Consider the following 23,142-nt stretch of genomic DNA (forward strand, 5'->3'; position numbering starts at 1 on the left):
AGAAACTCTCAGAGCTTTGAAGTATCCAAAGTAACCAGGATAGGAAATACAGGAACAGCAAAGAAAAAGTCTGATATTCCATAGCATAATATGGAAAGAGCGTAACTACCTCAAAGTCTTGTATTCATCTAATGTGCCAAGTTTCTAGGAGGGAAAAAAAAACAACTTATCTCACAATGGTCATTTACAGAGACCTTGGTAAGAAAAAATACCTTCCTTACCACCGTTTCCAAACAAAACCTCACAGGCCTGTTGTGAAGGTTCTCTGTGCCCAACCTGCTATTGAAGGTGTCCTGTTACCTGTTCATCAGTCTCCTCTGCTCCCACAGTGAGCCACATCCAGTGCAAGAACAGGAAACACAAAATTGCTTTCTATGCATTGTGCAGTCTCCTTCACTCTGGTGAACCCACTCTCACCTATATTTCTGCATTCCTTCTTTTTCTTTAGTGTCCTGCTTTTCTGTCTGTCACGGGTCTTGTTTCCTTCCATTCACTAGACCATCAGCAATTTCCAAACCAAGCAAATCTCAAGCAAAGTGTTCTGTAAAATGGTTGAGGTCATTTTTGAAAAGGTGATCACTGCAGCCTCCCTCTACCAATCCATCTGCTTGCAAACCCATCTTTAATCACTTATTTCTCTTCCTGTCTTTTCACAGCTAAGTGGAGGTAACTTCATAGCTTATACATTCTGTAACAGCCCATACATAAGGCAACCTGTTGCAGAGGTACAAAGAGAGATACTCCAGCTGTCCTCACTGAGGACTAGTGCACGTGTCCTACTGCTGGCCCCAACCACATGTCTCCTCATGATTCCTGTGATAGAGAGTGTTTGCTGTACATCTTGTAGGGCCATAATGCATTTTGCCATGCCAAGGCATGCTGGTCCAGACTGTGTTTCTGTAAGGTACACAGTACACACGCTCTCCAGCTCCTGAAACTTGGAGTCTGCTGACTGCCAGAGGAGAGCAGGGTGCTCTGGGGAACAGCTGTACAAGCTGGTGGATGCACATTTTCCCCGAGCAGGTCTGCCCAGCTAGGGGTTGCTACGAGTCCCCAGTACCACCTTCATGTTCCCATGCATACGAAGGAAAGATAAGGGCTACAAAAGAAACCATTCAATTGCAGAAGATGAAATACATTTGGTTTATTTCTTTCTAAAGTTTGTACATATACATATATCATTATACATATGTGAGATCCTTCACTAGGGTTGCTTGAGTTCAATTACATAAAAATTATTGAGAAGCTTGCAGGCTCTCTGTTGCCCGTAAGCAACACTTATTCCAGCTTATAAAAACACAGAGGAACAGAGTAATAGTCAGGAACATGGACACAAGAGAGAATTCTACTTTATATCTCACAGTTTCAATACATCAAAGGCAAATTATTTGTCTGTATACCGTAGGCTTACTTTATCAGCAATGATAAAATAGAGGAAAATATTTATATACAGTCACCTCAAGTGAAAAATAAAGCAATGTAAACTTAAATTCCAAAATATTATTTCAAATGATATAACAATATCCCCAAAAGTCCTTCTTCCGCGGAGAAGAGGACTGATTAAGTGCCTTCATTTATCAGGAAATGATCATTCTAGTACCAGTTACATGAAGCAGAATTAAAGGAGGGCATCCTGCGGTACCTCTAGAAAAGAGTGACAACTCTGCTTCAGGAAACCATCTCTGTGTAAGCAAGTACATGTTTGAGTCCTTGTGGACACCAGCAGCACGTGGAAATGTCTCCCATGAACCAGGATTTGATTGAAGTCTGACTCTGACCACCAAGGAAGAATGTGCTTTTCTGGCAATGAACACACCCAGGGACAGGAAGGAGTGCCCTGGTAAGATACCCTCAAGCCTGACCACACCACGAGTCAGAGCAGCAAATTTCACGCTGCTGGAAAAGATAGAGTGATTACCTCAATGTCGCCTCACAGCAGAGCCAAGAAGTACCACAGAGCAGTGAGACTGGGACTGCGTCTCTAGTGTGTTGTATGAAGAAACTCCACTGAGTCAGTGATAAGAGTAAAGTGAGTTGAACAGTGTGAGAAAGAAGGATCCTACACTTGGCAAAAGGGACAGGAGGCCACCAAGAGGAAAGATCTTGCAAGGACTGCTGTTTGGCCCAGTAAAGTTAGGTCTGCACAAAGGAGATGGACAGTGTGCACACATGCATGTGCAAGATGGTCTTTGCACTACTGCTGCTGAGGGTTACTGTTCCCACAGGGGCACTACACCACAGAAACTGTTAATTAGATGCTTCTTCTGAACTGCATCTTCTCAGGCTGAGAACAAGTGCCAATTTCTACTACAACTCTGAACTCATCTACTCACTGCATCACCAAGGGAGGGAGGTAACCCAAGGGAGAGCTTGTTGCCTGAAAAGGATCACAACTGATCCAAAGGAAGATGATGAGGATGTCCCTCTTAATTTCACCCTCCACTGCAGTCAACTTGCATCTTAGTCTTGCAAGACTGGCCATGGTCCAATTAAGCATACAGGCATGACTTCACAAGTACTCGACTACTTCGAGCTAACACTATAACATCTGATAAGATTTTTATGACTCCAGGTAAGAATCCCACCCTCTGCTTTGCTCCTTCTTTCCTAGAATAATGCAGATAGTCCTAACACTGCACCAGCTAGAGCAAATTGGAAAATCCACTAGAAAATCCTTCCTTATGCCTTTACTTAGCCCAGCAACCTCTTAACAACTTGTTTAGATCTCACAAGGGAAACCTTTGGGAGTCAAACAAGAAGCCTTATAGTGATATTTCACTCCTGTTGGTCTTCTTCTCCCCACTGATGAAACAAACACTCTTCTTGAAATCTGTATAATTGCAGAAAGAAACCCTCACTACTACTGTGTGATTCTGCCTGCAGGAGACATCACAGGCACCTGTCCTGCTTAGACACAGTTTTGGACATGACGCCCTTTTGTTGAATTTTCACAGAGAGAGGTCAACAATTTCAGAAGTAAAGCTGTATATTTGATCTTCAGAGTGTGATTTTCAGAAGTAGGCATTGATGCTCATGGTACAGGCATCTGCTAACAGAAATGGGGAGATAACCCAGTGTTGAACTAGCAGAAAATAGAACCCCGTGATCCTTGCTTAGACTCTCAGATATATGCCTTTGCTTTCAGATACACACAGCCCCTGGTGGGCAACACAACAGAGACTGAGGCACAGCTCAAGGGATAGCCTAACTCTGCAAAAGCTCTGATGACTCTAACTTATTTTGAGAACAATTAGAACAAGCATCCTAACAAAGTTTGCAGCTTCTTAAGTGCTTTGACCAAAATAAGCCTCAGAAAAGAACAGCAGGCTCTGGAGTGTTGAGTCACAGAAGCCATACTATACCTATGGAACACATACACACATCTATAGGCATCACTTAAACACATTCACCAAGTACTGTAAGCCTCAGATTGTACCTCACACAGAAAGTATTGATTTTAAAGTTTTCAAACTGCCAAAAAACTTTGTTCTTCTAGCCTGAAGTAAGAGGACAGTTGTCACGAATATGTACACATGAAAAAATAAAATAAAAAAAAAATCCAACATCGTTCTCATCCCACAACTTTTCAGAACTTCACAGCACTGAGCACCAAGTTTTCCTAAGTGTGTGAGTGACTTAAGACTTTTACTGTCAATAGCATGTGCCTTGCTTGTGAAGCAGCACAGACTGGGAACCACAGATCACCCTTTTCCCAGCAAGAGGCTCTGGGAAGACAAAGGACTTTGTGTCCAACATGTCTCCATAGCAGGTGGCTAGCTGCTAAGTGGTTAAACAAGGATATTCACATTGCCCAAGGCAAAGCTGAAATTTTGTCTGCTTGAGCAAAATGCATCTTGCTGTGCTGGTCTAGTTTAGGTGAATTACAGACAGGACCACTGCTACAAAGTAGCTGCTAGTTGCAAAGGATAATGTCAGAGAAAAGCTGTGTGGCTGTAATTTGTGGCATTTCTAAACCATGCATTGCCAAGTACTGTACTTTTTCCTCAGGCTAAATACACCTTAGGCACGTACTCCAGCTGATTCCTGGCACAGCTTTAACAGCAGATGCCATGATAGGTCCCTTATTGTTTAACAATTTATAACTTTTACAGAACACTTCATTACTCAAAGGGAATGACAGAAACACTTTGTGCTGGCTTACAGTTGCTCCTTTTGACCACAGCAGCAAAGTCAGGTCAACTGTGCAGCCTCTGGGAAAGCTGTAACTTGGACTTGTTAAGGAAAGTGATCTAATAATTCACATAGAGCTTAAATGCAGCTAACAAAGTGAATGAAGGTACCTACTTGCAGGCAGGGCCAAGCTGGCCTTTCACTGTTGAGCTGGGTACTGCCAACAGAGAGCTGACGTTCACAGAGGGCTTCCAGACACATCTCTCCAGGGCAACCTCTCCTCCTAACTCTTATTTAAAGTAGCCCCTTCCCAAGAAAGCCGTGACACCCCAGGTTGCTGCAGTCACAAGGGAGAGAACCAGCTGGTGATAGAAACTGAGGGCAGTTTCCCAAGCAGTCCAGTGTATGTGGAAAAGGAAGCCAGCATCTCTAATTTTCCCCAGCACTAAAGGCAATACTGGAGCACCAGAGTGCCCCAGGATCCAGGAAGTGAAGAGCCATGGAGGGTGGCACTGGCTTTCTGAATGCCTTCAGTAACATCAGCCATATTGGAAATGATCCCATGTACTGGTCCGTAGCTTGGGAAATACAGTTTCTCTGGAGGTGGACAAGCCTCTTCTTTCTGGAGCAAATGCTCAGAAACCCCAGGTGAAGCAGTTCATAAGCCATACCTATGCGGCTGGGAGAGCTCAGAGAGGAGAAGCGAAGGCAAACTGCACAAATATACACTATAAATAATACTCTGTATAAAGCATAAGCCAGAGATCACTTCTTTCAAGGACATTTCTGACACAACCTCCTCAGCTTGCTCTTTGTGGCAGCCCAGGCGGCTGACACCAGAAGCACATGCTGAGCAGCTTCAGTAACGCTCTAGGAATACTGGTGAAATGTGGACTTCAGAACAGCCATTTCAGAGAAAATGTGGCACCCCAGAGTTTCAGGAGATCCATATTGAGTAAAGTTCCAACAGGCAGCCATCTAGAAGATTGCTGGAGATAAGGTGTTTATACTGCCTTTGCCTCTGCAAAAGCAGATGGTATTTCTGGACATCGTCTCACTGTGCTCAGGGACACGGATTGAAAATGATGCCTTTTTTTCTTTCTTTTTTTCCCCACACAGATCCCTGAAATTTATGACCTGGAATTTGGGAAAGTACCCAAATCCTTGCAAAAGAGCATGTCAGTTTCCCCACAGAAGACTGCCTCTGCCTCTGAGATCTGTAGAGAGGTGACTAGGAACATCACAAGTGTCTGGTCTAAGTGTGGGAGGGGAACCTTGCATCCATGCAGCACAACACAAGAGGAATACAGGAGTCTGAAACTCATGTCTCGCACCTTCCAGCTATAAATGTAGCTGGGGAATACAGGCTACAAATGAGCAGAATGGGAAAGCTGCTCAAAGGGTTATCTATTTGATGCAGCACTGCTTCAGAGCAGGTTTTCTCCAGGCAAGATGGGACACTCAAATTTTCCACATTTCTGCAAGCATGGAAGGGAGGAGACCTGTTACACAGAAGCAGCTGAGGTGCTAAGATGACAGACAGGAGCAGCTTGACAGAAAAGGAGGAGGAGCTGTCAGACTAACTGTGATAAGGCCAAAATTGATTTAGCAATGGAAAATGCAGACACTGTAAGCTACAAGTTGTCTGCAAAAAAAAAGCCTTACCCACTTTTGAGAAGCACACTGCAGAAATGCAATGATAACCCTGCTGCAACTGACTTTCTCCACTGCCACAGACACCTACTCACCAAAGTGACTACTCTCATCAACTGGGTGTCCAGTCCCATTGGAGTGAGCCAAAGTTTGGTTGTTTCAAGCCAGATGGACAACCAGCCTCAATACAGAAATGCACCATATGATCCAGGTCATGAGGGGCCTCTGGAGGCCAGCTAGCTCAAATTCCTGCTCAAAGCAGCACTCTGCTGCACATTGAGCTCTAGAAGAGCTGTAAACTTGGACAGGCAGCACCCTTGGAGTGGGCAGGATCAAGGAGAAAGCACTTAAGGGATGAGCTGTTACAGCCCTTAGAAAGCTTCTGGTAACCATTTACAAGTGGCTGGCTGTAGATGAAAAAGTGTCTGAGTTGGCGTCACAGCTGAACAGTGTTCCCCCACAGCTCTGCTACATTAATCACCCTGCTGGCTGACTTATCTCTCTACATCAATTAAAGACACAACATAAATACTGGATTAAAAAGCTGCAGTCATGTTCACTGGTCCATGTGTGGTTTATCTGCAAGATGCATACAAGCCAGCCCAGAGATTTTCTTTCACATCACTGCTGACAAAAAACCTCAGCATCCTGCTGCCTTACAAAGGAGAGCGCAATTTTGGCTTTGGGGGAGTATCTCACCTTTGGTTGCAGGAGAGGAGGGAGAAGCACAAAAATGTCTTCCCTCCCTCCCCTCTCTCCTGTCATGTCCGGACACAGTCCAAACCTTCCTGCCTCTCCTTCGTCAGCCAGGAGAGGAACACACATACGTGAGCAGCCAGCAGTGCTTCAGAGAAGGATGCTGGCCCAATCCTGCTCCCTTCTCCACATCCCCCTCTCAAGACGTGGGCAGAGGCTTTGCCTGAGCGACGGTTTCCAGGCGGCATGCTGCAGCAGGGAGGATGGCAAAGAAGAACGATGCCTCCCTGCAGGCACCAACGCAAAGGCTGCCTTAGGGGCTGTACACTTGCACACACTGGTGGTGGTCTGTCAGTTGCAGTTGAAGGAGCCAGTGCTGCAATGTCTTAACATTGAGCATCTAGACACAGCTCCACCTGTGCTGAACAGGGCCCAGAACAAGCCCCATTTAACTCCAGCTCACACTGAACATCCCCAGAAATCCATTCTGAGATCAGGTGGGGACAGCCAGGCATGCAGGGGAATGTTGGAACTCAGCAGTATACTCTTGCACATTACAACAGAGTTCCTGAGTCACGGAGGTCAAACATTCAACAAAGAGAGGCCGGTACTGATACCATGCAAAGCCATCCAGTCAGGCTCCCCGTGGTACCACCCAACAACATGCACCACTGATGCCCCCTGAGAGCATGTGTCCATCCTTTACAGTAGCATTGGGGAAAAAAAAAAGCAAGCAACTGACAGTACTGCTTAGTAGATGGTCCTGTTCCTAAGGGAGTCCAGGAGGCTTAGGCTTTCACGACAGCATCTCCTTTTTCTCTTGGCCTCTGAAATGTGCATTTTCACTTGGCTGCCTGGGATGCCTAGAATTTGTAAAGCAATGGAGCAAAATGACATTAATTAAAACTGAAGCAGAACCTGACAAATTCTCAGTAAACTAATCTGCACGCCTCAACAATCTCACCAAGAGTGCTCCAAGCTCAACAGATTTTTAATCACTAAAAAATATAGTGAAAAACTGCATTTACTAAGCACAGATGAGACTTAACGCTTACACCCTAATCCATTTGCAAGTGTACCTGGAAATGGAGAACAAATAATAAAAACTGAAAAAAACCCATTTTTGCAGTTCACTTTTTGACTTTCTTATTACTTCAAATCATCTCCTTTGCAACAATTTTGAAAAGGAATTAAGCAGTTTCTCTGTCAAAGCTGGGAAATGCATTTTACAGGAATCATTTCTTTTTGAGCACAGCAATTTAACTGCAGCCTACAGCATCCAGAACATCTTAAAAGCTGGGAAAAAAATTTAAATGTTGCCTCTTCACCTTTTAAGGCTATGTACTCTGTATTCACAAGAGGTTTGTTGTGCATATTCCAGGCTGCATTTGAAAAGCTCGCACAGACAACTCCGCTCTGAAAGTCAAGCAGGGCCCATTTACAAACCTGAGCCCTTTTTCTATTTCTGTTGCACACTTTCTATGAAATGCCACTATCTACAGCTGGGCAAGTTTTCTTCTCAAATATGCATTCAGCATCAACCATATGTCTTTTTTCCATCTCAGCATAACCTCCCTCTCCACTGTTTGTTTTAAACCACCAGAGTATGACGAACAGCTGCAGGGATCTCCTCCTGGTTTTGTTTCCACCCCCCCTGGAGCTCTTTACCTACCAGATACGATTAATTCAAACAATCCCCTCCAATAAGCACTATCACACAGTGAGTCTCCCAGTGCAGTACGCTGCACTCTGTCCCTCTGGCTCCAGTGAAAGAAAGCATCTTTCTTGAGTGATAGGACTGAACACATGCTCCACAATAATCACACAGAACTTCTATAGCTATAGCACTAAACAAGCGCTGACAGTTTCTATTCAGGACTGCAGTATTTACAGACATTGCCAGGGCTAGGAGCTGACCTGCCGATTCCTTGGACGAAGCAACCACACTCTGTGGCAAACTCCAAGTGTGCACATCACATGTGTCATGCAAATGCAACATCACACATGGAATCAGTCCCATCTGGTTTCGCTGCCAGGCTGCAACTGCAGGGACTGACGATCTGAGAGCGTGTCATCTTGGTTACAGCCAACAGTGAGCACAGTGGGAAAGCATGGTGGTTCTCAGTGGGGGAGGCAAGTCAAGTGGCACCTGTTATGGTCCTTCTATCTTTGATTGCTCCCTTGTCTGTCCATGGAACCAGCAGTTCAACAAACTAGACTAATTGACTTGGGCACTTTGGGAAGTCTGGCAGAGTGCACATCCAATCAGACAGTAATTTTTCTTGATGTGTGACCCTACATTATTTGGACTTTAAATACCATCACATTTCTAAATAGTCCTTGTATTGATCTTGACGCTTCTCTATACATTATACATCCATCAGGACAGCTGCCCTGTGCCAGGTATAACAAAAATACTAGCAATCAACATTTCTCAGCTGGCCTCAACCTTGCCTCTCAGAATGCTCTGTGAAAAGGGCCAGAATGGTTATACTATTCTGTATGTGGCAAGGGTAAGGTGAAAAGGGAGAGACTTGTCTGAGCTCACCCAGCAAGACAGTATCACATCAGAGATTAAAACTGAGAGTGTACAGTACCAGGCAAGCCAATGCTCTTGCTTCCATAAGGCAAGAGGCCTCTTCCACCTGCATATCAGCTAAAGCAGAAAAATGAACAGGTGGGGACAATCGTTTCCTGAAGAGAAAAAGCAAAGTACTCTGTAACTATCAGAGAAATTGCATGCATCTGCACGTACCAACAAGAAAACTCCTGGAAAGTGGAGCATCAGGAGACAATGTATCATAAGGCTCTATATAGCAGCTAAGTGAGAGTGTATAGTTAAAAACTACACAGAGGCCCTTTGTCATTAGAACACATATGCAACCCAGTGGCTCATTCTAACTTGGTAATTCCTCATCTCCCTGACCACAGAGACAGCACAGGTTTGGACACGTTCCACCCTGCTAACTCAGGAGAAGACTTTTTGCTTGGAAAGAAGCAAACAAATGATTCCAATGCTGTCATCCCAGCATTGCCAGAGATTTCCAGGTTGCAGTCCTTTGCGTTTGTGGGTCCAGGGTCAATTCAATAACAACAAGCAAGAGTGGCTATTTACTACAGCACCCATTGCTAATTACCAGTACCAACATGCTCTGCATTGTCAGGAAACCACTGTTCCCATTGTTCTAGACTCTATCCAGCCCTCTGCAGCTGCCTGTTTGTACAAATTTCTCACAGCTACCTCTCATATTCACAATGCTGCAGCATTTGTCCAGTTATTTTTCCCACCCACCATGTAAATAAAGTGACAAGTGACTTGAGAGATGAAAGCCACATGCCGATGGGAGGAGATAAAGGGGGAAGAGACAGAATATATGTGACAGCGCTCTACCCTTCCCCCAGTTCCTTTAGTAACAGAACACAAAAAAGTCCCAATGCTTCAATTGCTAAATGATAAAATAACAGAGCAAAGCAAAGCAGGAGCAAAGACATCTCCCACAATCTGCACAGAAACAGCAAAATATACAATAGAAAATGTCACTAACACCCCATTCAGGCAGATGCACTTATTTTTATGTATGACAGATTTTGAGCTGGAAAAAATTTGACCACCGGTACTTTGCTGCATGGCTGTTCCCCTAGTTGTCATTTCCACCCTAAGTGACCTTCTGCTTAATGCTGGGTGTTTCTGGCCTGTAGTCCTTCCTCTCTGAGACATTGCGTTTCACCTTGGCACTAACTGGAGACTCCTGATTGAGCGACGTACTCGAGTGGGATTTCTTCAGTCCTGACGCATCGTTCTCTCCTCCACTCAGCAGCTCCTTCACCCCTTCTTTCAGGAGGCCAATGTAAATCTCATAGCGATTTTTCTGGGAAATGAAAAGAAAGGGCTGAATCAGTATACGACAAATTCTGCAGAAACATTTGAAAGATTATCTAGATGACGTAATAGCTTCAAGTTTCAAGTGATGTTGAAAGTAAGGAGTCTAATATGGATATGAACAATGGTGACTAATGTAAATTGCACTGTGCAAAAAGGATTTCGGTCAGGCTGTGCTCAAAGAAATGCTGCGCAATTTAAAACACTCAGTTCTGCAGCATACAAATTCCAATCTGAATGGTGGCTCTCAGCTAGCTAGAATGCGTGGTTATTTCTGAGTAACAGCACCAAGAAGGAGCTTTCTGACCTTAGCCACACTGAGTCACCTCATATATATTGAGACACTGTGTGCTCACAGAAAACATAGGATCATAGAATCACAAGGTTGGAAACAACCTACAAGATCACCTAAGTCCAACCATCTTTTCATTACCACTGCTACCACAAGCACTAAGCCATATCTCGCAGCACCTCATCCAGGCGCCTCTTGAACATTGCCAGGACGGCAACTCCACCACCTCCCTGGGCAGCCATTCCAGTGCCTGACCACTCTCTGAGAGAAACAGTTCTTCCTTATGTCTAACCTAAACCTCCTCTGCTACAACTTGTGGCCGTTTCCTCAGATCCTGTTTGTTGCCTGGGACAAGAGGCCAAACCCCTCCTCATCACAGCCTCCCTTCAGGAGGGTGTAGAGTGCAGTGATGTCTCCCCTGAGCCTCCTCTTCTCCAGACTGAAAAATCCCAGCTCCCTCAGCTGCTCCTCATAAGACTTGTGCTCCAGACCCCTCACCAGTTTCGCTGCCCTTCTCTGGACACTCTCCAGGGCCTCAAAGTCTTTTTTGTAGTGAGGGGCCCAAAACTGAACACAGTACTTGAGGTGCAGCCTCACCAGTGCTGAGTACAGGGGATGCTCACCTCCCTGCTCCTGCTGGCCACACCATTTCTAATGCAGGCCAGGATGCTGTTGGCCCTCTTGGCCACCTGGGCACACTGTCGGCTCATGTTCAGCCGAGCATCAACCAACACCCCCAGCTTCCTTTTCTCTTCACACTCATCCAGCCACTCATCCCCAAGCCTGTAGCGCTGCATGGGGTTGTTGTGACCAAAGTGCAGGACTGGGCACTTTGCCTTTTTGAACATCATCTCATTCATCTGAGCCCAGCATTCCAGCTTATCTAGATCCCTCTGAAGGGCCTCCTTACCCTCAGGCAGATCAACACTATCTCCCAACTTGGTGTCATCTGCAAACTTACTCAGGGTACACTCAATCCCTTCATCTAGGTCATCAATTAAGATATTAAACAAGATGGGCCCCAGTACCGACCCTTGGGGGACACCACTTGTAATGGGTCGTAAGCTTGAAATAAATGGATATAGTGTGTGGCAAAATGAATTAAGGGACAACAAAAATCCTTACCTGTATGGCTACAGCTGTCCCTTGCAACCCTCCATTCCCATCAGTGGGTTCTGCTTTTCTGGCTTTAGCCCAAGGGGCAGAAATCAAAGCCAAGCCCATCTAAGCTCAGACTCTACCAGTTTGGCTACCTTTGAGCCCTTGAGAAGATGTCACACTTTAAGAAGGAGTAGATGAGAGAGCAGCAGGGCACATTCCCCAGACAGGACAACTCACAAGAACAATAAGAGCTGCTCTCTGTCCAAACACTTGCATTTTTTGTATGGAAGAGGTTCGCTTTATCACGAACTATTCCTGCTTGCTCTGGATTCTCATCTGAAGTGAAGCTTTTGTTCTGTTGTGACAACATCTTTCTGCACAGAACACCTTGGCAACCAACAAAAAGAAGGTAGATTAAGGAAAGGTCACTGCAAGGCCTCTAACACATTAGCTGTGGCAGGAGGTGCTAAGAACTGGTCAACCCATTTTTTGGCATTTGTTCAACAGCCTGACCCTGATAAAACCACTAAGGTTGTAAGCAAGCATTGTAATCAAGGTGACCTCAGTGGGCTGTGGGCCAGAGAAGGAGGGTGTAAGCATTTTCATTGAAAACAGTTGCCAAACTGTTATGTTCCTGACAAAGGAAAAAGCATTTAGTGAAAATTCATCTAATTCATAATAAAAGTTCAGGTAATAATACCTATTTGAGGGCAGAAAGACTAAAAGCTTGATAACTACTGTGAAGAGCAGAATATAAAGAACAACACATGAGAGAATGTGACAGTGTTTCCAGAGAGCCCTCTGAATAAACAAGACCTAATAGGTAGAATATACCTAAAAAGTAAATTAAGAAAAGGCATTCTTATAAATTCCATATTTGGAGCTCCAGCTCCACAATGCGAATGACAAACACATTAAGCAGATAAGATGTGTCATACAGTATAAAAGGAAATGTAGAAACAGCAAGCAGAATTCAAACAATGCACTGGGCTGATGGATGATTCATCGTGAAATACATGGGACATCGGTGCAAAAAAAGAAGCCAATAAAGTGCTCTAAGGCTAGTATCAGTTTAATATTCATCAAGGGTGAGGGAGACATTACCACCATATGGAATTCTGCTTTTTGTTGGTGCACTAAACAACACTAGGGGACAAGGACTAGTTTCTGCCTTGTACTTTCATCAGTGGCCATTTTGTGCTGGATACTGTGTGTTTGCCATTTCTATATCGATTAAGCAATGCATCTGGAAGCTTCTCATTAGACTTCAGCTCCAAACTTGCTCTATTAATGTTCTGACATTTGAAGCTAAGTATTCAATTTGGTGGAAATTTCCTTTTAAAAAAAAAATCTAGAAAATTCTGTCAAGAAAATACGGCACAAAAATTAAAAGTAGTTATCTCTGCAGCCTGAATGCATGTAAAGAAGAGATAAGGCAGCCATCCATCAAACTCCTAGTTTCACCTCTCACCTAACAGCACTCAGAAGATTTCTTGCTCATATATTTGCCATACTGAACAATCATAATCTGGAGTAGTACTTCTTCAGTCAACAAGAAAAGAGAAAATGCTCTTTGCTTGGTTTCAAGAAGCAAAGACACCAGGTAGGGAGAAATCCTTGAAGGCACATCCCTGAACAAGGAACAGTCAACTCCTTGGTCGCACCAACTCACAGGGAAACCCCATAGCAGGAACCACATCAGGAATAAGAATGACGGAAACTGAGGCAGTTGAGGAAAAATTACAAGGACCCAAAGAAAATAAATTTGGCTTCTTCCTCCCTAATGGGACTATGTTGCTTCCTTGGGAACTAAGAGGTCCTTTCTGCAATTCTTCTGGGGATGTATTAGCCTGGCCCTTTGTACACAGATGAGTGGTGTAGTCAGCCAGCAGGCTCTGCCTGAAAGAGATGAGTATAAAATACCTCCTCACCTGCCTCTTGCCCTTTTGCAGGGACCTCATGCAGCAAGGTCTGCTACCAGTTCCTTGCACGACATTGACAGCACTCTGTTCTGAAGGGAAGGTGAGGAAATTACAGAACTGGTGGAAAGCTCCCATTCTGCATATTCAGGTAGCTCACTTTTCTTTTGCAAAAAGAAAGTTGCAAAACACTCCCATGGAGGAGAAGTGTGTGGCCTGACTGTGCACAACTGACTGATGTGTTCAACACTGATCATAACCGTTTGACTATCAACTTCCAAGCCACCTCACTGCCCACTTTCCCAGAATACTCATTATCAGATTATCTAAGGATATGAAAGAAGGTAACAACAACATCTATGTTAAAGTCAGGATAAACCATTTCCATTGTTCTCTCTTCACATGATGGTGATCAGGCATGATTTCTCCCTCATAAACAAAAACTGATTACACCCAGTCACTTTCTTGTCTTCAGTCTTTTTGGAAGGGCTATACTGGAGAATTTAATTTACCAGTCTCTCCTGGATAGAGAAGAATCTGGCCAGCCCGTAGTCTTTTGGGCATTCTTCCTTGCTCTTCTTGAAATAGGAATGACATCAACTTTCCTCCAGTCCTCAGGAACCTCTCCTAGTCACCATGATTTTTCAAAGGTAATTGAGAATGGCCTCCCATTTACATCATTCACCTCCCTGAGAACTCCACTCCTGGGTGAATCTCATCAGATTCCACAGACTTGTGTGCTATCCAATTTATATAATTTCCTAAGTACATAAATCTGCCTTGCTCCAGATTTACTCACTGGGCTTCTTGCTCCAGATTTATTCACTAGGCCCAGGGACTTGCAATGGGTGAAGGTTGGTCTTACCAATAGAGATCTAGACAAAGAAGATATTGACTACTTTGACCTTTCTCTGTCCACTGTGACCACGTCTGCTGTTCCAGTATAGGCTCCAACTAGGACCCATACGTTCCCTGGCTGTTCTGCTGCTAAGGTGCCTACAGAAACCTTTCTTCTTGACCTTACTACATTTTGCCAAATTCAACTCCTCATAGGTTTTGGCTTCCTTAAAACCAGCAACACAAACTTGATATTTGAACAGTATCTCTAAATTCCTACTGTTACTTTCTACAGCTTCCACCTCCACGTACTTCATTTTCAGGAGCAGCTTCTACATTCACAAAGGCCTCTGCTACCTCTGTTTGGTTTCTTGCTTGTTAGTGCAGAACATTCCTGAGCTTGGAAGAGGTGATACTTAAAAACTGACCAGCTCTCCTGGAGCACTCTCCCCCTGAGGGCTGTATCCCATAGGATTCTTTCAAGCAGCTCATTGAACAGACCTGAAGCTCACAGTTGTGATTTTATTCTTTGCTTTAACTTCTCCTTACAGGATCATGAAGTCCACATCTCATAGCAACTGGCTGCCACGGTTGTCCCCAAAGTTCATGTGCCTGAGTTCTTTTTTGTTCAGACAAAAGGTCCAGAGAAGTGTCTCTCCTTGACTGCTGCTTGATCACCGCATTAGGAAGTTGTTGCTGATGCACTCCAGAAACCTCCTGGATTGCTTGTGCCCTGCTGTGCTGTCTCTTAAGTGGATAATAAGGTGGTCAAAATTCTGCAGGAGGACCAGGGCCTGCAAGCACAACTCTTCTTGCAGATCTTTGAAAGTGCCCTATCAGACAGACAATACAATGCCACTTGTCTTGCTCCATATGCTAATACTGATCCACAAACTCTCAGCAAAGCTTTGTGTGAGTGAGCAGCAAAATCACATAAAAGATATTTTCACTGTGCCTGTCCTTCCTAAAAAGCCTGTATCCATTCATGGCAGCATTCTGTTGTCTGAACTACCCTATTGAATCTCTCCAGTCTCAATGAGATTGTAGCCCTGCAACAGCACAGACCTCTAATTCCTTCTCCTTGCCCTAGAAGGGTATGAAAGCTTTCCTTATAATGTTGTTCTATGAGCACTTCCTTAATTATGTGTGAGATGACTCTGCTTTATTTCTCTTTTATTGATTATGAAGTCTCTCTTGTTCGCATCACTGTGTACCCTTTGCTTATCAGCCACTTCCTCATTTGACTGTTGGTCAGATCATTTCAGATATGTGGAATGTAGAAAAGCAAATTGGCCAGCCACACTCCTTGAACAAAACATCTCAAACTCACCATATGCAATGACATCAATGCAGTGCTATAGTAAAGTTCCATCACTCTGGACAACACATGGCTTTGCAACATGAGACAGCTCCTGCTTAAAAAGCTTGTCATGTTTTCAAAAAGATAAAAGAGGCAAAGAGGGTCACATTTTTCCATTTTACAGATAAGGAGCTAAGCCCACAGCCAAGGTCACAGGAAGTCTTTATCAAAAGGAGGACCCATATCTAGACTTCTGGGACCACTGTGACTTTTTTGTTGAGAAAGAAATCATCCTTACTGGAATAAGGTGAAAATTGAAGAACTACAGGATTATATTAGAAGTATGAAACCAGCCTCATCCATATACAAAAAGTAAAAGCAATAAAGTTTCCCATACATACCTCAAATTCCAGATAGTGGTCCTTCAGTTTGTAATCATCTACTTCCTTGCCTTTGAGCTTCTTGTCAGGAGGATAGGAGCGATGTTCAGCAAGTTCAGTGGAGATCTGCTTCAGCTTAGCTTCATGGGATTTCAGCTGTTCATCCTTCAGAAACACATTAGGCACATAAATTATAGAATCTAAAATATTCAATCAGTAAAGAAAAGTAAAAAGAGAACTTTTGCTTTATCTTAAATAATCTTAATTAGATTGATCAGACCTGTTTTCCCAAAGCTCTGTCCCCAACAGCATTCTCAAAGGCATCCAAGTAAAGTGGCCAACTTTGCAGAAAAACTCAGCAGTGAGCAGATGCCACTGGGAAAGATAGCAAAGTTGTCATCCCTTGCCTTGCTGAGAGCAATGGAAGCAGCTTGCTGCAGACACTTCTTACTGACGCTTACTGACGCTTACTGACAACATGACACTTCTGCTCTAATACATTTTTTGGCAAATTAATTAAGGCTGTTACATGGAGTCGGACCAAGGGCAGAATGAGAAAAGCAAAGACCCTGCCTCAGGTCTTTGCAACACATAGGCAGTTTTTTCCAGGACAGAAAGGATATGGCATCAGAGCCCTTCCTTACGTTTCTACACTAGCAATTGCTCTCCAGTTTGTGGCTTTCATTTGTTCAGAACAATGCAACGCGTCCAGAAGAAGAGGGGCTGCTCTCTCCTAAAAAGGTATCTCATTTTACTAAGCTGCTTACTAGTGCTTATCCCACTGTGCAGTTGGAAAGAGTGAAGAGCTGCTACTCTCTCCTTTCTAATTTCCTTTATCATAATCCCAGGCCCACTCACTTCCTCCAGTCCATCTGTCAGCTAACCTTCCCTCAGCTCAGAAGGTTTCCAGCTCCTGCTGCATGGCCTTCTGGCCATCTCTATGCTTGGATTTAAAACTATGTTTGATTTAGGTAAATCCAAAATATAGATACTACTGTGCAGACCTTAATGATCTAGTCAGTCATAACAGCAGGTAACACCTAGCTCAGTTACTAGACACTTACCCAGCCTCAGAAGAGAGGACTGCTGCCAGTAGTGTCCTAGTGGTGTGGATGTGCAGCTTGCAGCTTCAAGCCTATCTCAGACATACCTGCAATGCACTATGAGTAACACCAAGGACTAAGCCTTTCAGCTCACATAATTTGAGCTGCAGAAAAGTGCAGAAAGGGGAAAAACTTCTACATAGGATAATAGCTGAGCCCCAGCTAATCTTGTGTTTCACTTTTTTACTTTCCAAGAAGACTGTAGAAGAAAATAAGTGGGTAATTTGCCTTGGTTTATACATGGGTAGGCTCAAACTGATCCCTACTGGCTTCCAGAAATTGCTGTTGCTATTAGGAACTATCATGAACTCACTGTTCTTTCCGTAAGTGTCTAACCACTCTTTGTGCTAAATTACTGGTCTCAGGGACATCCTATTGCAGTGGGTTCTCTACTCTGATGACAGAAGGTCTTTGAGAAGCTCTTGATTTGGCAATTGTAATTTCTTGGGCAGCAGCCTTTGGTGTATTTGTGTATATATTCATACCCCCAGGAAAAAAGGAAAACAAAGTTACTAAATCCTTTCTACACTGGCATTCCCTTATACACAGTTTTGTCACATCCCTCCAGGCTAATCGAGATCAGACATTAAAAGCAAAGCTGGTACAATGATTGCATGGAGATTGTCATATCCATCCTCCCTCCCTCAGCTATGTTACATTTCCACTGCATCTTCTGCCTGACCAGGAAGAGGCCCCTTGAAGAAGTACTGTGCATCATGATTCAGCCCACAGAATCCTAAACAGCAACCAGAGGCATTTGACAATTCATATTTTTTTGTCTGCCAAATATGAAGCAGCCCGCTGGCAGCTTTTCCACACTGACAGATAAAAGCAGACATGCCTCTGCTTGTCTTTGAATTTATCTGCTTTGAACAGTTAACATTCTTCTGCCGTTAGCTAAAACAGCTTATCTTATTCCACTTTTTGTGCCTCCCTTTCTTCAAGACACAAACCACAGGGCTGTGTTCTATTTTATCTCTTTCCAGATTAAATAGAAACAGTGAGACTGGGAAACAATGTGCTAAATGGAACAATCACACAGAACAATGAGTAAAAATGCTTTTTTTGTGTGTCTGGGGGAAAATTATTGAAACCCCAGATAGTATATATAAAAAAGTATGCATGAGCAAAAGGACAAGTTATTATTATCCTGTATGAGACATGATTTAAACTTTAACCCAGAATAGAAGATGGAAAGTCGGTCACCACATCGTAAGAAGAAAGGCTACTGCCACAGAGCAGGAAAAAGCAGGGGCGACATAAAAAACACCCCCTTAGAGAAATGCAGATCATGAGATAATGGTTTCTAGGGAGTGTTGCTAGGCTATGAAGATGGCAAAAATGCATTTAAGAAGCAATCCAGCATGAGGAGATGACTTAAAAAGTTATAGCAGCTTACTCATAAGATTATATACCAACGATTGGGATCTCTCCCTTCTGCCACCTGATCAATGCAATGAGAAGTGGGTTCCTGCCAATGCAGGAGAAATTGCAGGCATGTATCACATCAAAGTACACAGAGCTACAGGTGCAAGCATCAGGCACAGCCAGGTTGAAAGAAGCAGGGGATGTTTGTTCATGCAAGAAGTATCAAAGCTATGAAACTCCCTGACACAGGTTGTTGCAGAACGTAAAAGCTTACATAATCATATGGGAAGACCAAGGATGTTCATGTGACAGTTAACAAACATATGAAAAGAACTTCCTCAGCCGATAAGGACCTCCAGAAAAGTATTAGAGGAGAAATAAAATTGATATTTGCCTGATGAATCATCTTTCACCCTTAACCATCACAATAATCCAAATAATCAGAAATATGTTTATTTCCTTTGAAATCAGTGGTAATAAACACACTCATAAAAATAACACCAGTTTGATGGTATTTGAAATGTCCTTTGCAGGACTATATCCATGGGATGAAAATCCCATATCTGGTACTGGTTACACTAATGACTCTTTCTTTTCATCAGAAATATAGAGGAATTATATTCAAGTACGTTCCCTCACAGAATCATAGAATTGTTTGAGTTGTGAAGGACTTTTAGAGGTCACCTAGTCCAACACTTCAGCAAAGACCAAGGATATCTACAGGTAGATCAGGTTGCTCAGATCCTGTCCTGCCTGACCTTGACTGTCTCCAGAGATGGGGATTCAAACAACTATGAGGTCAAACAACCGCAGGTCATGTTTGAACCATGACTTCCCTGTTAGCTGAAAGGCTCCAGATAGCACCATATCTCAAACTGTCCCTCTAAGCTTAGACAAAGGGAATAACGGAGCAGCACTCAGTAGTGTTTTCTGATTTTCCCTTTGGACTGGGGAGCAAAATGCTTTTTCAATGTCCTCTTTGGGCCAACTTAATTCTTCGTTCTCTCTACTTAGAATCTTGAATCAGGAAACAAACAGATCTACCTTCCTAGCAGATGTTCTATTTTTCCTAGAAATACTAGTGTTGACAGGAGCAAAACAAAGTTAGGGACCACTTTCCAGACTCCCACCAGTCAAGAACAATCTCCATTACCAACCCTCTAGACAACAACTCACCTGAGATAGCTTTGTTGTGGTGGCTGGCAGGGGTGGCCGACTGAACTTCTTCTGGGAACCAATTGCTGCTGGAAATGGTGGTGCAGAGAAGACAGCTGCCACACAGTTAATCTTGTTGATCCAGGTCTGCATCTCTTCTTGGCTCCTGGAGGAAAAAACACATATCAAGCACTTGTTGACTCAGCCTCCTCTCCCTCTATCCTACCCTTCCACTGGCACTTTCAAAGTGAGAGCAAGAAGAGTTGAACAGGTTTTAGAGTCTGCTGAGTCTTCTGTCTTTTGAGAGCGGTTAGTTTAGGTGCCTCATTCACAGGTTAGCTCATGAGTAAGTCCATAACTCACCCTAGCATGCATCTTTTCCTATTCCAAACCAAGCGCAACAAGGAACAGAGCCAGTCAACGCCCTGATTCAGACATTTGTCGTAAGTTTCATCTGTTCTGCAGATAAGATCTCCTAAGATCTCTAGGAGGTTCTATATGGATCTTGGTAGATAAGGGCTAACGCAAAAAACCTGTGCATCAGTTTTCAATGCCAGAAACCAAAAGAAGGTCATCTGTTCTGTCTGCATATCACAGCCTGAAGAGCTTAATCAAATTATTCTTGTATTAAGTACTAACTTTGTTTCTAACCGAAGTGTATCTTCTAGAAAGATATCCGGCTAAGTCCTGATGACATCAGGAGACAGAATCCAAGACTGCCTTCGGTCATCTGTTAAAATGATTAATCACTCTGACTGTTCAAAGTTTGTGCCTTGTTTCCAAATTGAATTTCCTGCAGCTTCAGCTTCCAGCTGCTGCATCTTGTTATGCCTTTCTCAGCTAGATTAAAAAGCCTCTTAAAACCTGATATTTCTTTCTCATGAACTACTTGTGCACTCTAATCATATCACTACTTAATCTTATTTCTAATCATATAAACAGATTGAACCTTTTAAGCCTCTGTTTTAACCTGTCCAAGCATGAATTTAACCCTCCTTTAGAAATGCCCTCTTCCCTCAACTACTGGCACAAATCAGAAGAGAGCACTTACTGGGCTTGAAAAAGCAGGACACTCCAATCTGCTGTTTTAAGCTTGAAGACATTGGGTTTCTTCTCATAGTCTGTTGCCTTGGATGCCAGTGCATGATGCACACTAACTGCATTCTTCAGATCTTCCTCCGACAAAGCCTTTTCTGGCTTGTACTCATCCTACAGAAATTAGCAAGGAAAAATGACATCTTATTTCTCCACGTGCTACTCCTTTTCCCTTAATCTAAAGAAAAACCCTGTTGCATAGTGATGAAAAACATTATTAAAGTACGTGGTCTCTCCAAAAGGAAGAGAAGTAGTTCCAAATCAGCAGTGGACTATTTGTCCTCACTTCAGGAATCCTTCACGGCCAGCTCTCCATCTCCACTACTCAACTGCTTATTCCTGCTGGAGTTCTCAATTTCCACAGCTCTACTTGTCCTTAACAGTGTAGAAGTCACCCTACCAGTCTCCACAAAGCAAATACACAACATTCTTTAAATCTCTCTTTTGCTATGATGCTAGAGAGAAAACCTAGAAATGGCTGGTCTGTCAACACACTAACAGCCTTATGGATCCAGCACCATCACACAGTTCCTTTGCACATTTTCTACAATCCATATCTATCTTTAGTCTTTAATAAAGGAAAAAAAAATAAAAATAAAAATCCCTGGGGTTAACAGGCCAGGTTCTAGTTACACCACATTACACAACCCTTTGGAAGCATAGATCTGTATGACCCACAGGAGGGAATACCTTCTCTGAGCAGGATCTGCAAATGGCAAGCACAGGATTGTTCAGGTTTGCAACACGGTACCACTCCCAGCAAATAATAAAAACAGTGAGTCAAACTTCTCTGTGTTGCAGTTGTCTGCTGGGAGCAGTGTTTGATCTCCTGAGCAACAGGAGCTGGGCAAGTGCACAATAATTGCGTTGCCAGAAGTTCAATTTAAAGCACACTCCACTACAAATGGCTTCCCGAATATAAGAAAAGCCAGAAGCTTTTTAAGGAAAAGTTAATCATGAGCAGTCTTGTACAACGTTTCTCAAGTAAAGCAGCCAGCAACTGATTCTACATCTTTCCTCTGAAATGACTACGACTTCACCAGAAATCAGTGTCATCTGAAGTGACCTAGTATGATAGCCGCAAAACAAAAAAGTAATTCCCTGCAGGTGTCATAACTATTGATCCCTTCACTTGAACACAAGAGTTATGAGATGGAGTTTAGTGTACAACAGAGTACAGGACACAAATCATACAGCAGGGACAGCATTAGCTTAAACACCCAGCAAGGTACTTCTCTTGGAGAAAAGCTGCTTAAGATGCACGTTTTGAATTAATGGATTAATTTACATGGTTTATCTGCTGGTATACAGACAGGAGCTTCAACTGCTGAGGTCATCTGTGCTCTCATCAGTGAGGCTGGGTTTGTCTGGGGCTCCCCAGGATGAGTTTCAGGGAAAGACAGTCACCACCTGTGGTGACCACCATATCCCAGAAGGGAGGGCAAAACATCCCACTACTCTGCCAGTTTCCAGGCTAGTCCAGCAAGTTTAGGCCTAGAACCTGCTGCCGGTTAGACACTTCAGCAGTAAGCCAGGGAAGAAGCAGCTAACCAGCAATACCATCACGATCAACAGCTCCAACTGTATCGAGGCAAGAGCACAGAGCTGAAAGGCAGAGAACTGTTGCGCTTATGTCCAAAGGGTAGTCTTCAGCTAATCACCTGTGACATAAGGAGTTTTCAATGCCTGACAGAGAGCTAAGGCAAATGCTCCTTTGCCCTCCTGGCTATAGGTCCTGCCAAGTCCCAGCAAGTACTGGATGGACCTTCCTATCATGAGACACTCTGCCTACTCCCATTGAGGACACTCTATACCCCTTCTTCAAGGCAAATTTGTGAAGGTGTCTAGCTAAAGGGCAAGAACTAGAGAAGGCTGGCCAACGTCTCGCCCAGCTCTATCTTGATGATGAAGGAAGCAAGCCTCCTCCTTCAAAAGTAGAAAAGTTGATTTCTTTAGTGGTTGCTCTGGAGGAAATGACTGGCTACACTATCCAGGGAATGAGAAAAAAATCAAGGCCAGGAAATGAACTTAGACCTCAGAGCATGATATTCTGGCTTTCCTAAAATCACTGCTTTGAGACAGTGCCAGCTACCACCATGCTTGGTTCCTCTCAGCTTTCTGTAAGATGAATCCGATGGCCACAACTCACTGGTGTCTAAATCTGTTCCAGAACAACTCCACATTTGGGCAGTCCCAGAAGCGGCACTGACTCAGAGCCCCTCCTTACTGACA

General features: G+C 43.6%; 1 protein-coding gene across 2 annotated transcripts in view; it reads right to left on the reverse strand.

The window, feature by feature from the left end:
- PSD3 (pleckstrin and Sec7 domain containing 3) overlaps positions 1 to 23,142 on the reverse strand; it is a gene marked incomplete at both ends in the record, with an annotated part of 111,730 nt that overhangs the window by 3,543 nt on the left and 85,045 nt on the right. The window contains 4 exons of one of the 2 annotated variants that reach the window (XM_079548121.1): positions 10,209 to 10,349; positions 16,211 to 16,354; positions 19,837 to 19,981; positions 20,867 to 21,024. In XM_079548121.1, coding sequence (XP_079404247.1) covers positions 10,209 to 10,349; positions 16,211 to 16,354; positions 19,837 to 19,981; positions 20,867 to 21,024 — 588 coding nt within the window. Of the gene's footprint in view, positions 1 to 10,136; positions 10,350 to 16,210; positions 16,355 to 19,836; positions 19,982 to 20,866; positions 21,025 to 23,142 lie in introns of those variants that run through there. The other variant, XM_079548122.1, reaches the window with a different exon arrangement.

Source organism: Tetrao urogallus, assembly GCF_951394365.1.
Source record: "Tetrao urogallus genome assembly, chromosome: Z".
Taxonomy (NCBI): domain Eukaryota; kingdom Metazoa; phylum Chordata; class Aves; order Galliformes; family Phasianidae; genus Tetrao; species Tetrao urogallus.